This window comes from Misgurnus anguillicaudatus, chromosome 11, assembly GCF_027580225.2.
Source record: "Misgurnus anguillicaudatus chromosome 11, ASM2758022v2, whole genome shotgun sequence".
Classification (NCBI taxonomy): domain Eukaryota; kingdom Metazoa; phylum Chordata; class Actinopteri; order Cypriniformes; family Cobitidae; genus Misgurnus; species Misgurnus anguillicaudatus.
Window position 1 is genome coordinate 10342490 of NC_073347.2, and position 13327 is coordinate 10355816.

Consider the following 13327-nt stretch of genomic DNA (forward strand, 5'->3'; position numbering starts at 1 on the left):
CATGTGACTGTTTAGAGTTACCATGGCGCCTCCGCGGTCCGAAACAAGTGCCGCGTTTCCATAGCAACGGAGGACATAACAGGAACCAGACCACACATTGGGGAAAAAGGACCTTCCCTGTCATAAACATGTACGCTCGTCCTTAAACCTCCAAAGAAATGTGGTCTGGAAAAAGATGTAGTATAAGGCATCAATACAAACCGCAAACACAAGCCATGTGGACCCCGTCGGCATCATTAGTTCATCCTTTATATAACAGCTGAATATGCCACGGTAACCACACCAGTGACATCACTGAATTATTCCACCGCATCTGTTAAAGCGCTGAGGTCATTCAGTAAGACAATAACAATCAGAGTGACATATAAACGCTTTCAGTAAGTCCGCTGGCTGACCAATGCAAATTCCAACTCAAAAACCTTCGCACAGATATCGAGTAACGCCTCCAAGGATTTACCTCATTCTTCTGCGAGATGTTGCAAGGTCTGCTTCCTCCCTCGCAATTTTTGGATTTGGAAACTACAGCGATCGATCGCCAAGTGGGAACATTCGATCAATATCTGTCTTTATACCATAAACAGGCGCATTTTTATGTGTTTCACATTTATACAGTTTCAAGGAGCGTTGTCGTTTTTTAAAGTGTATATTATCATAAGGACTTTGGATGGATGTGAGGGTGAACTATTCCTTTAAAGGAATATTCCATTTTCTTAAAAGAAAAATCCAGATAATTTACTCACCACCATGTCATCCAAAATGTTGATGTCTTTCATTGTTCAGTCGAGAAGAAATTATGTTTTTTTGAGGAAAACATTGCAGGATTTTTCTCATTTTAATGGATTTTAATAGACACCAACAATTAACACTTAACTCAACACGTAACAGTTTTTTTTCAACTGAGTATCAAATGACTCTAAACAATCCCAAACGAGGCATAAGGGTCTTATCTAGCAAAACGATTGTCATTTTTGACAAGAAAAATAACAAATATACACTTTTAAAGCACAACTTCTCGTCTAGATCCGGTCATGATGCGCCAGGTGACCCCACGCAATACGTCATGACGTCAAGAGGTCACAGAGGACGAACGCGAAACTCCGCCCCAGTGTTTACAAGTGTGTTGAAAGAGGACCGTTACGACATTGTTGTATGTCAACTGATACTAATTAATGTCTTTGTGGCAGTTTATTGTTTACAATGGTCCGCAAATGTGCATTTTATATATGTAACACGTGACCTCCCTACGTCACCACGCATTTACGTTAGGTCGTGCTGGACCGGATCTAGACGAGAAGTTGTGCTTTAAAAGTGTATATTTGTTATTTTTCTTGTCAAAAATGACAATCGTTTTGCTAGATAACACCCTTATGCCTCGTTTGGGATTGTTTATAGTCCTTTGAAACTCCGTTGAAAAAAACTGTCACGTGTTGAGTTAAGTGTTAATTGTTGGTGTCTATTAAAGTCCATTAAAATGAGAACAATCCTGCAATGTTTTCCTAAAAAAACATAATTTCTTCTCGGGTGAACAAAGAAAGACATCAACATTTTGGATGACATGGTTGTGAGTAAATTATCTGGATTTTTCTTTTAAGAAAATGGAATATTCCTTTAAAGCAAAGGCAATTGCTTCCATTGAAAATTTTTACTCTATGCCACAAGCCAATTTCCTGCTTCATTTGATGAATTGTGAACATACATAAACACGGTTTAAACCCAAACACATCTACCGTGAGTGCTCACATCTTTATTCATACAGCTGGATGCAGGAAACGTTTCGTTTTTATGTATCGCAGCGCACGCGGTATTAAGACGCTGCCAGAACGACTGTTTACGAAATACTCGCAGGGTCTCAGGTGTAAAAACCTGCTGAATGAAGTGTGTGAAGTGGTCCAGCTCTTCAGGAGAAAAAGGAAACCATTTGGAAAGAATGCAGGATGGGGAAGGTAGTCGGCCTGTTAAACAGCAGGCTGGTCTGAAATGAAAGCACTACGTTAGGAGGGGAGATCATAAGACAGGCACAGCGGGGAACAAAATAGACATTCACATAATTTAAACAGCGGAGGAAAAATAACTCGCACTAAGTACAGGCAGCTGGTACCATAATTTGTGACGGTGAGGGTTCAGCTCTTTTCCAAAACGTTGAGAACTGCCTACCGCCTACCTAGATGGTATTTTAAGGAATCACAGACACGTTCATTCATCAAAATGTTGCCGTCTTCTAACATATTCATTTGAATGTATCCATCAATATACATAGCCAACTATGTAGACAACAGACAACAAGTCAGCTCCCCGGGGTTTGTAACCTGTGACTGTACTGGAAATACGTTTAACATTTTCATATTTATTAGCCGAAGGGGGAACGAAGTTGTATTCAACATGATCGAATTTCCCGATGAGCCTCTTCTACTCCTCAGGGGCCGTTTGTTAAACCATATTCAAGTCTGTATTTGCTATTACCGTAACGTCTCATCTCTCAGCTCCCAAAGATCATCTTACTGGAAAAACTCTTCATCGAAGGTATAAAGTACAGTTCTCCATTATATCTCTTATGTAAGCTAGATCTTGGCTTCAGGGAGGGTCTGGTGGCTTCAATAATAACGCTCTCAAGTTTTGGATGCGTGTCGGTCAATGAGTACTAGATCAGGTGACACCCGCTGAGTGTGTGTATGGTATGTGTGTGTGTGTGTTGGCTGACCTGGTCCTCTGTAATGACACCAGCATGTGTGTCAGGAGAACACAGCGGCATGGTCTGACACACGTGACCCAGTAGCATGGACACCTCCTTCATGGTCCTCCAGCAACACACCAGCACCATCTGAGCAGTGACCCGATAGGCCTCTCCATCATTATTACCTAAACAACCCAGAGTAAACACACAAAAACAATTACTCCTTACTGATCAGCCTCTCATGGGTAAAATATGAATTACACAAGGTTGACACCCATTCGAACCATGAATATCTATGACTCTTCTTTTATGTCAATCATCATCAGTGGATAAGGAAAACCAAGCAAAACAAAATATTTTAGATATGAACAAAGCCAGAAAAAAATATATATTCAAATTTCCATGATTTTTGCATGACTTTTTATTCATTTCCATGGCTCTGGAAAAATAAATGCGAAAACAGACAGTCTTATAAGATTCATTTTACATTCACAATCGTTTGCAGAATAAATGTTTTTGTTTACATCATATATGTGTGTGGTGTATAATAATTATGTATATATAAATAAACACATGCAAGTATATATTTCAGAAATATTTTCATAAATATGTATATATTAGTGCTGGGTGGGGGTGGGACGAGATCTCGCGAGATTAATTATGTCACAAGATTTCTCGTGGAGGCGAAATGCTGGCAGTTTCTCAAATAAAAGACTGCATCCTTCGAAGGTCGTATTTGTAGACTTAGAGAATATTAACAATTATAAAGTTTACTTATTATTTGGTAAATCGCAAATTGTTGTAATATGCCGATGACTTGCGAATGTAAAGCTCAGATAATTAACTGAAATAAACCTTGATGATGTAAGCAGCCTGCATGCAGCTTTCTGTTTGAACCTGCATGCATTATATTTTCTGCATGTCTTTTACTGCGTGTGCTTTTTTGTTTGGGTTTTCCAATAATGTTTGTTTGGGAACTCGTATGAAGTCTGAGACGCGTTGTGTTTGTCTGTTGGTCAGTGTCACATGTGAAGTCTCAGCAGATTAAACCCTCACTCAAAGTTTACATGATTTAGGGGTGGTTTCCCGGACAGGGATTATCTTTAGCCAAGACTAGGCCTTATTTAAATTAGGAAATATAACTAGTTTTAACAAACATACCTTACTAAAAACATTACTTGTGAGCATTTGAGGCAAAACAAAGGGCACTGGTGTATTTTAAGATATGTCACTGCAAGATGTTTTCAGTTTGGACAGCTCTTAGATTTATTTTAGTCTAGGACTAGTCTAATCCCTGTCCGGGAAACCGCCCCATAATGTCTGCATGTTCTTGCTTAAGAATGACAGTGGCTGTATCATTTCCGTAGTACGGTAAAGAAATGGACATATATTAAATATTCAAATGGATTTAAACATTGTTTGGCTAAAAATAAGCGTTTCTCTCCGTCTAAACTAAGTGAAAGTGAAGATAGCATCCGCGAGACGAGTCCACTATCGCCCCCTGCAGGCATTTGTTATAATACATAATGCTTTTTATTTATAGACCACAAATGCAGTGTGTTTGTTAATGTAATGTTGTTTAATGTAACTTGGTTTTGATACTTCATTTGAACCAATAATATATGTGTGCGCACCGTAATTATTATGTATATATAAATACACACACACAGTCATGTGTATATATATTTATTTTTATATATTTTACATTATATATAAATAAAAAATATATATATATAAATAAAAAAATTTCTGAAATGTATACATGTATGTGTGTGTTAAAATAAACAGAATAACTATAAACAGAACACACATCCACATTTTATATATACAATGCTAAAATAATCTCTTTTTTGTATGCTATTAATCGTGATTTTTATATTTATATATAATTTATATTATAAAAATATGAATACTATATATATACATTTCTTTCTTAAAATAATACATGCATGTGTACAAGTACAACGGGTATATTTGTAGCAATAGCAAACAATAAGTTGTATGGGTAAAAAATATCTATTTTATGCCAAAAATCATTAGGATATTAGATAAAGATCACGTATCATGAAGATATTTTGTAAATTCCTACCATAAATATATAAAAAATGCATTTATCATTAGTAATACGTGTTGCTAAGGACTTTATTTGGACAACTTTAAAGGTCACGTTCTTCCTGATACCATTTTTAAAACCCTAGTTAGTGTGTAATGTTGCTATAATAGCATAAATAATATCTGTAAAATGATAAAGCTCACAGTTCACTGCCAGGCGATATATTTTCTTCAATAGAATTCCTCTTTAAAAGCCTACAACGAACGGCCGGTTTGGACTACAGCCCTCTATTTCCTGCTTTAATGACGTCAGTAAAACAGTTCGTTGACTAAACTCCGCCCACAGGAATACGTCAGTCACCAGCTTTGGCTCAAAAGGCTCTGCTAAGCTAAGCTGCTATCAAATCACAGCACACTAAACAAATTACACAATCAGAACTTGATATGTATTTCTGAAGGAGGGACTTCACATAACAAGGAAGACATCAGCCTGTTTTGAGGACAGTGAAAACAGCGCTATACAGATAAGTAAATTGTGTGAAAAATACAGAGTTTTTTTACACGTGAAACATGAACACATGTTATATTGCCCACTAAAAACACAATCAAAGCTTCAAAATCACAGACAGAACGGGAGCTTTAAATTTATTTTCTCAATTCTTTATATATTTTGGATTTTTTTGCACCAGATTTTCAAATAGTAGTATCTTGGCCAAATATTGTCCTATCATAACAAACCATACATCAATGGAAAGCTTTTTTTTTTACAAAAATTGACCCTTATGACTAGTTTCGTGGTCCAGGGCAGACACTTTTCTCCAAAGCGACATGCATACATTTTATCAGTAAGTGTGTTCTTTGAGAATCAAACTCATGTTGCGGTCAACTGAGCCACAGGACACTGCTGTTTACACTAATACTATGGTAAAGGGCAGAAAGATGGGAAACTGGTGTGTTTGTACCTTTGTTGCTGGCTTGTGGTTTATGGTCTTTGTGCTCTGTCTCACTGGAGTTCAGCTCTCTGGCACTGCTGAAGAAATCATTAGTGTCACGAGGTTGAATCTCCTGCAGGATTCTCTGAAGACCAGCAGAGGTCTCTGTGGAGCAAGAGAAATATTTAAAGATATGTTTCTTAACCCAGTGTCCACTAGGTGGCCTCAACAAGCTTCCAAGGGGCTTTAAGATGACTTAAAATGATATACCATCAGCATTAAAATAAGCTTAAACAAGATATTTTTCAGAGTTTGCTATATAATGAATATGCATATTTCTAGTTATGCCAATCTCTGTGATATGTTATTGAGTGAAGGGGCCTTCAAATATTATTATGGACAAAAAGTCTGAGATCCACTGATTTACAGCAAACATTTCACAATTTTAAATAATAGTCTGAGTAATTATATATACACAAATTTATTTATTGCCAAAAATTGGATATAAAAATGTATACAAATGTGGTAATAAAAAGTGCCTAAATATTTGTATTCATCTTTGTTAATTTCCTTTTGCAAACCAAAAAGTTATCAGTGCAAAAACGGTTAAAAACAAAACAAGCAACATTAAAATGATATTGGAGGTTTCCAGGACAGGGCTTACGCCTAGTCCCTAACTAAAATGCATTTGAACTCCGCCCAAGTAGCAGTGCTTCACCTTCTGAGAATGTAGTTCCCGGTGTGTGTAGTGTTGGGGGATGGCTGTGTCTCATATCACCTTGTTGTTTGTACACAGTGTGACTATACAAATCACAACACATAAATAGGAAAATGTTCGCGTTATTTTGTCGCTTTTTGGGAGCAGTATGCTGGCTGGAGCTATTCACTTCCAGTCTTTGTGCTGGGCTGGGCTGGCGGGGGCTGCGTCGGACAGAGTTACAGCACGCATGGAGATGAGAAAGGTACGTATGGACTTATCTAATTCTGGGGGATACAGTGAATAAGCTAAATTCCCAAAATGTGGGTGGCTTCCTTTAAGTTTGAACACTATTCAGAATTGAAAAAATAAAACAGTGTGAGATGTATTTACCGGAATCTGTGTCCATAGGAATAAGACCTTCAGGAGAGGAGCTCTGAACCACAGGTGATACAACATCAGACATCCTATAACACAGAGCTATGAGCTCTGAGACTACAGTCCTCCAATCAGACAGCAGCACAAGAGATCTAAACACATCACAAGCATCATAACTATAAGCATCCATGTATAGCTGTGCATCCATGTGTGTGTGTGCGTGCATGCGTTTGTGTATACCGAGTGTTGAGCTGTTGTAAGACGGCAGTAATACAGTGAGCTCTTCCATATAAAGGATAGGAGGCAGCAGCCTGCAGAAGAGACGACTCGGCCTTCACGATCTCCTCCTTCAGACAGGCCATCAGCCACCGCACCACTGAAACATCACAGTAAATACATGTATTCTTCAATTCAGAATTAAAAAATGACAAACAATGGAAAGAGTCAGCATAGGGTAACGTGTGTGTTGTAACTAAGCTTTTCTAAGCGGATTTAAAAGAGGAACTATATTTTATGGCGTAATAGCACTTATGGGAGTACTTCGATTCGGCGCAGTAACACCCTCCCTCTCCCATTATGAGAGTGAGAAGGGGAGCGGACTTTTCAGGCGAGTCGAAGTACTCCCAAAAGTGCTATTACGCCATAAAATATAGTTCCTCTTTTAAATCCGCTTAGAAAAGCGATACGTTTTATTTTGTACCACCAAACTTGCTCGTATAACTACTCGTCTTAAATAGGAAAAACGTTGATGTGTTTGGTCACCTCCAACTCCACCTCCAAATGGCACCACCGAACGAATGGGGCCAAGCCAAACGCCATCCCAGCGTCGCAGCGCGCTCCAGCGCCCACGCGCACACACACAGACGACAGAGGGATGTATAAACAATTCTTAGTTAAGGTAATAACATATTTTAATATTGAAAATGAGTAGACTATTCCTTTAAGTAGACTTTGGATACAGTGCACAACTTTATGAATCTTTTCTACTTACAAAAGTACAAGATTTACATATTTTTTGTAAAAATGTTACTTCTATTAGTTATTCCTTAAATGGCCCTACATTCACGATGTCCGGATAAGAAATACAACTTGCGGGTTGGGAAGAACAAACACGAATGTTGTCAACATTCTTGCCATGGAAATCCTGGTTCAGTTTGGCCAGCCACAAGCACCTTCTTTTCTCTGACAGTTTTTTTTCACTCTTCTACTTGATTTGTTATAACTTTTGGCAGTCTGTAGTTCTCCAAAATGTTTTTCCCGGTCTGACTGATTAGTACAGCCAAAAACATGACAGTAATTAACAATTTTCAGCAGCAAAAATGTGCGAGGTGTGTTCGGTTCAATGGCATTGTTTACGCTCAGTATCTCCAATATGGCCGACTTCCGGATGATGACGTGTCGTGAAAGGGGTCTATAGAATCTGGACCTTCTTTTGATAGACCCGCCCCACACATACGCAACCCAAGCAACGATGTCGGTTAGTAGACACGCACCTTACTGCTGATTGGCTACAAGTGTGTTGTGGTACTCGGCCCGACTCCCTTTTACAAAGCGTTTTTTAAAAATCTTTTAAAGAAACTGAATTTACATTTTCTTTAATACAATACAAACACAATGTTTATTTCTCGAATGTATCCTTTAAATAAACTGTAGTCTTAAAACATCCAGATGGTATTTGATGGTATGTTGCATTAAAATTCAATTATGGTATTTGGATTTAAAATTAATTTTCGGTCCGATCATTTACAATTAGGCCACAACATCCACTCATATATCAGCTACTGTAGGGCTGCACGATTCGGAGAAAAAATCTAATTGCGATTTTTCTGATCAAAATTGCGATTCGCGATTTAAAGTGCGATTCATTAGTATATAATAAAAGAGCTACATCCAGGTTTGTTGTGGTGGTTTTAATGGCATCAAAGATGCTGTGCTACTGTTTATTTAAAACCTCTTAAACATTGTGCCAATTTGTCTGCAGGACTTTGCTCTTCTGCAGACAAACTTTTTTTTTAATCTAAGAACATTAAAAAAATACAATTTAATTTTTTTTTTGAAAGTTTTATTTAAAATAACATATAGGCCAATGTATTTTGGCTGTCACTACAACAATGCTTCTGACAAGCAAATGTTTAGTTTTTTCTTTTAATCATAAGACTATACTCATCTTGTTTTACTTTTCAGGCATCTGTAATAAATGTAAATATATAAGTTATTAGAATCTATGATTTAACATAAGCAAAAATACAAATAAAACACTGCACAGTCTTCACTGTAGGGTTTTAAATGTGGAGCTGCAGAAGCTTGTTCAGTTAAGAGTAAGGAGTGATTTTAATTTTTGGTGTGTAATAAACATTTCTGACAGAGAAAGCACCAGGTTACTGTCACTTTAAGACACAAGACAGCTTTAAAACTGCTCTGCTTCAATATACTGATAAACATCCAGCTGTTTATGTTCACTTAGACAAGAAAGAAAACTTAAGTTTAGTGATCACGCGTGTGCTGACTGCTCGCTGTGTGCGCGCTTCATGAACCCTCATGCCTGTAAATATTCAAAGCGGTGCAGATGTGCGGGTGCAAGAAAGTATAATGTACCTCTTTCGTCTGCTGTGCTCCGGGCTTTAATGAAACCTGCTTATAGTCTGATGAGGCGCTTGTCATTGTTTGCGATGCATGACGAGAAACGGACGTATATACACCCTTTCTTTAAGTCCAACATTACACAAAAGGGAAATGTTTTCGCGCATTTCTGTCCTCTCATTTGCCGGTTAATGAGTTATAATGGGTTTTTAAAATGACTGAATCCAAAATCTGCCAACTTCATGACATTCCGCGTTGTGCAGTTAATTCCATTTGTATGCATTTCGCGATTCTGTCCGTGTTTTACGCATCGCGGAAATCATATTGCCGTACACTTTGTTGAGGAGTTGAACTGCTGCTCGCTCATGTTTTCCAAATGGTGTTATCTGACGTGTAGTCAGCACCTCAGTGTTAATGCACTCTATTGGTTTAAACTGCATCAAACGTAAAATGCGCATGAAGCGAACTGTCAAAAACTGCGTACTAGATGATTGTTATATTTAATAGTTTTTAATCGAAATAATCGCATTTCTTGCGATTCGAAAATCGCATCCATTCACATCGCGATTTCGGTTTAAAAACGATTTATCGTGCAGCCCTAAGCTACTGTAATACACTGTGTGTGTGATGGTCATCTAAACAAACTGATTTACCTTCCAGCATGTTCTTCTCCAGTATGGAGACCTCAGAGGCCTGGGATTGGATTAGTGCTGGCGACTGGGGAGAGAAGTGATAATTCTGGATACAACCGAGTAACGCATCGTGCATGTCCGGCTGGTGGATCAGCAGGTTGAGGAGATGAGCTGCAGTTACGCTGTCAAAGGGTTTAGTGCTGGTGCTGAGGTCCAGAGCTGCCTGCAGCAAAGACTGCAACCTCTCAGGCTCCTTAACAGAAAACATAAGATTCAACAACAACGTATGCTGGTTAGATAAGATGTACTCTGTTTGAATAATACTAACCTGAAGTCGCACAGCTGCGGTAGGCAGTTTTTGTAAGAGGTTGCAGGCGAGTTGCTTCACCTCCAGAAAGTTGCTGGTGATACAGCTCAGCACAGCTTGAGCGTCAGAGTCACAAACTGAATCTCCAAGAGCAAAACCAACAGAACCTCATGGAAGGAGGTAAAGAGATCAATAAGTACAGATATGATATCAGTGATATCAGGGGGAGTGCAGTGTTTCAGAAGAGGGCTTGGTGATACCTGTGTCAAAAGTAAAATGTTCAGCTATCAGGCCGAGCAGATGAAGAGCCATCAGACATCTCGAGAATGAAGCTCCTGGATGAAGCACATGGAACAGGGTTTTGCAAAACCAGCACAGGAACTCCTGGTGAAACACAGGCACACATAAACCAGATTCCTATTTTTATATTTAGTAAAGAAAATATAAAGTTGCAACAGCGTAGTGAGTAGCTGCGTTTCCATCACCATTTAAATTGAGCAGATTGAAAATGCGCCCAATGGAAAAACAGCACTAAAATTTATTTATGCTTTAAATATTTATAATATTATTTTTCTTAGATTCTAATTTAATATTAATATTTAATATTTTTTATCTTAATACTTTTAAAAATGAAAAAGTTTTTATTCTTATATAAAAATTATTAATTCTTTAAAAAGTTGTGTTCTTAAAAAGGATGCATTATTATGCTATTTATTGTCATATCTAATCAGTGACATACAGTAAAATGGTCTTAAAAAGAAAATACTATTGACATTATTTCTGAGGAAATTAACCGACCTATGAAAAGTAGCTACCATGACAGGCCTACTTTCAAGTCACTCTTGTGGTATTTTTATGACTTCATACGGTATGCGCAGCACCGTATGAAGTCAAACACACCAGTCACCATGGTTTTAAAAAAATGACAAAATAACCATTTCATTGCATAACATCGGTTAATGGAAAGGCCATATAGATAAGAATCTATTTAGCAATATTTAACCCAATCATTACGATGTAAACAAATTTGAAAAATATCCTAATATAAAAATGTAAAGCAATAATACCTGGTACATGTGGAGGATTTCTTGATCTTTGTCATTTGGATGCTGATCAAGTTTCTTGTGCATTAGCTGAGCACTGTCCTTCACCCGACACAAGAGCTGACAACATCAAAACATACAGGAGCCAATCAGATCACATTCACATGGCTGAGTTTTTAAAATCCCAAATCAGTAATAATGTTTGATTTACAACCTTCTTAAATAGGCTGATCGTCTGTTGCCTAACTCCAGGTGATTGGCTGTTCAGATTAAAGGGCAGGAAGTGTCGGATCAGCTCCATTTCCTGTTTAGAAAGAGTTTCTGTGCTGCGATGGCTCTCGCAAACCAAACCGAGCGCGTCCATTCGCACCTGATTTCACGAATCACACCAAACCAAGTAGAGGAAAATTAGACTGAAGTATAAACAGAAAGTGTTAGTGGTGCCTGCAGCCATTTTTTCACCTGATCGTGTTTGTGCACCAGCGCCTGTCGCATTAGCGGGAGGGGCACCAGGCCATCCCATAATTCCTCGTCTAGAGACTTGAGAACACCTTGAGCTCTGGCGGCACGCAGACAGGTCATCAAAGCGCCCAACGCACCTCTGCTACCAGACGCTCCTGAGAAACAAACACACGGACACTTAAACATTCAATTCCATACAAAACCTTCAAGTTCAATTCCTCTCAATTCGATACAGTAAATATGCTTTGTATGAGTAATCTTAATGACTATCTTACCTTCTGTACTGGATGGCATCTCCTGCAGGGCCTGCACCATATGACTAAGACTAGATGGGTTGCAGCGCAACAGCTTGGGTAGAAAGTAGTCCAATATATACGTTGTCTGATCCAGCCGGGCTGCACACAGTACCTGCAAGAGTGGCGTCACCCACGCCTCGTGCCATCTTTCCATCCAGGCATGATCATCTTTAAACTGGGCGCAAAGCTGGGCTTTATGACTCACAAATAGCTTCTCCAGCAGATCGCTGGCGTACGGTGCCAAAGTCTGATCTCCCATCAAACCCAGCAGCCTGGATGAAAGACCACCATCAAGCCTTAAAAGATGCTCTGCTCCTAAATGCTCCACCAGACAGGCCAGGGTGCCGTACTTCCCTTTCATATGCCACTCCAAAGCTAGAAGATCCCGGGTAAGTTGAGCAATGTAGGGGTCGGCAGTGGGATCGGACCTGTGCTCGGTGCAATTCTGGTGGATCAGTAGCAGGTTCTGGAACAGGGAGCGAGTCTGGTGACGTACCCCGTCTAGCGGGTGCTCCCAGTGTGAGTAGACGTGGTGGTGGAGGCGTGTGATTAGAGGAGAACCCCCGACGAGAGACAGGCGAAGGAGAGGGGAACACGTGTCTGCCTGGACACAATCGACCGCAGCACCGCTCCAAAGAGTTAAAACACGAGCCACTACCATTACCGTGCTTGACTCCTTCACTCTAAGAGAAAGCGAACAATGGGTTAAAGGAAATTTAGTTGGATCAACTCATTAATTTGAAGTACATTCAGGTTTATAAAAGTGTTCATGTAGATCAATTGGTAGAGCAAAGGTTATGGGCAGGGCCAGACCAAATCTTTTTGCTCTTTTTCCTTTTTTATGGAATTTTTTTGGAAAAATCTGCAGAATTATTTTTAATGTTTTAAAAAATATATTAGAGAATTCAAGCTGTAAATATTACAAAATAATTACTTTTTAAAGGCTTACAATAAAAATGAATACACCAAACCAATGAGTCTTGACCCACATGAACCAGATAGTCAGATGCAAGTCAAGATAGAATTATAGTTCGTATATAAAACAACATATATTATTGTATATAGTGTTATATATTATAGCAGAATAAAAAAACTTTTGTTAATACGTTCTCATTATGAATTTAGCACGTATGAAAATAATTTCATCATTTTTACAACGCAATGTAAACTTTATATTAAACATAACAAGAGAATTTGTCATGTGCTGACTGTTGCGTGTCACATAGACGACAAAGTCAAGTGAGATCTACTTAACTCAGCGGTAAGTTTTATTTAAT

General features: G+C 38.5%; 1 protein-coding gene across 2 annotated transcripts in view; it reads right to left on the reverse strand.

The window, feature by feature from the left end:
* thada (THADA armadillo repeat containing) overlaps positions 1–13327 on the reverse strand; it is a 125333-nt gene that overhangs the window by 94884 nt on the left and 17122 nt on the right. For both annotated transcript variants that reach the window (XM_055170930.2, XM_055170929.2), the window contains exons 11-21: positions 12030–12733; positions 11755–11909; positions 11507–11662; positions 11317–11412; positions 10510–10633; positions 10271–10416; positions 9964–10195; positions 6971–7106; positions 6746–6882; positions 5686–5820; positions 2699–2856 (exon numbers count right to left, since the gene is read on the reverse strand). In XM_055170930.2, coding sequence (XP_055026905.2) covers positions 2699–2856; positions 5686–5820; positions 6746–6882; positions 6971–7106; positions 9964–10195; positions 10271–10416; positions 10510–10633; positions 11317–11412; positions 11507–11662; positions 11755–11909; positions 12030–12733 — 2179 coding nt within the window. The remainder of the gene's footprint in view (positions 1–2698; positions 2857–5685; positions 5821–6745; positions 6883–6970; positions 7107–9963; positions 10196–10270; positions 10417–10509; positions 10634–11316; positions 11413–11506; positions 11663–11754; positions 11910–12029; positions 12734–13327) is intronic.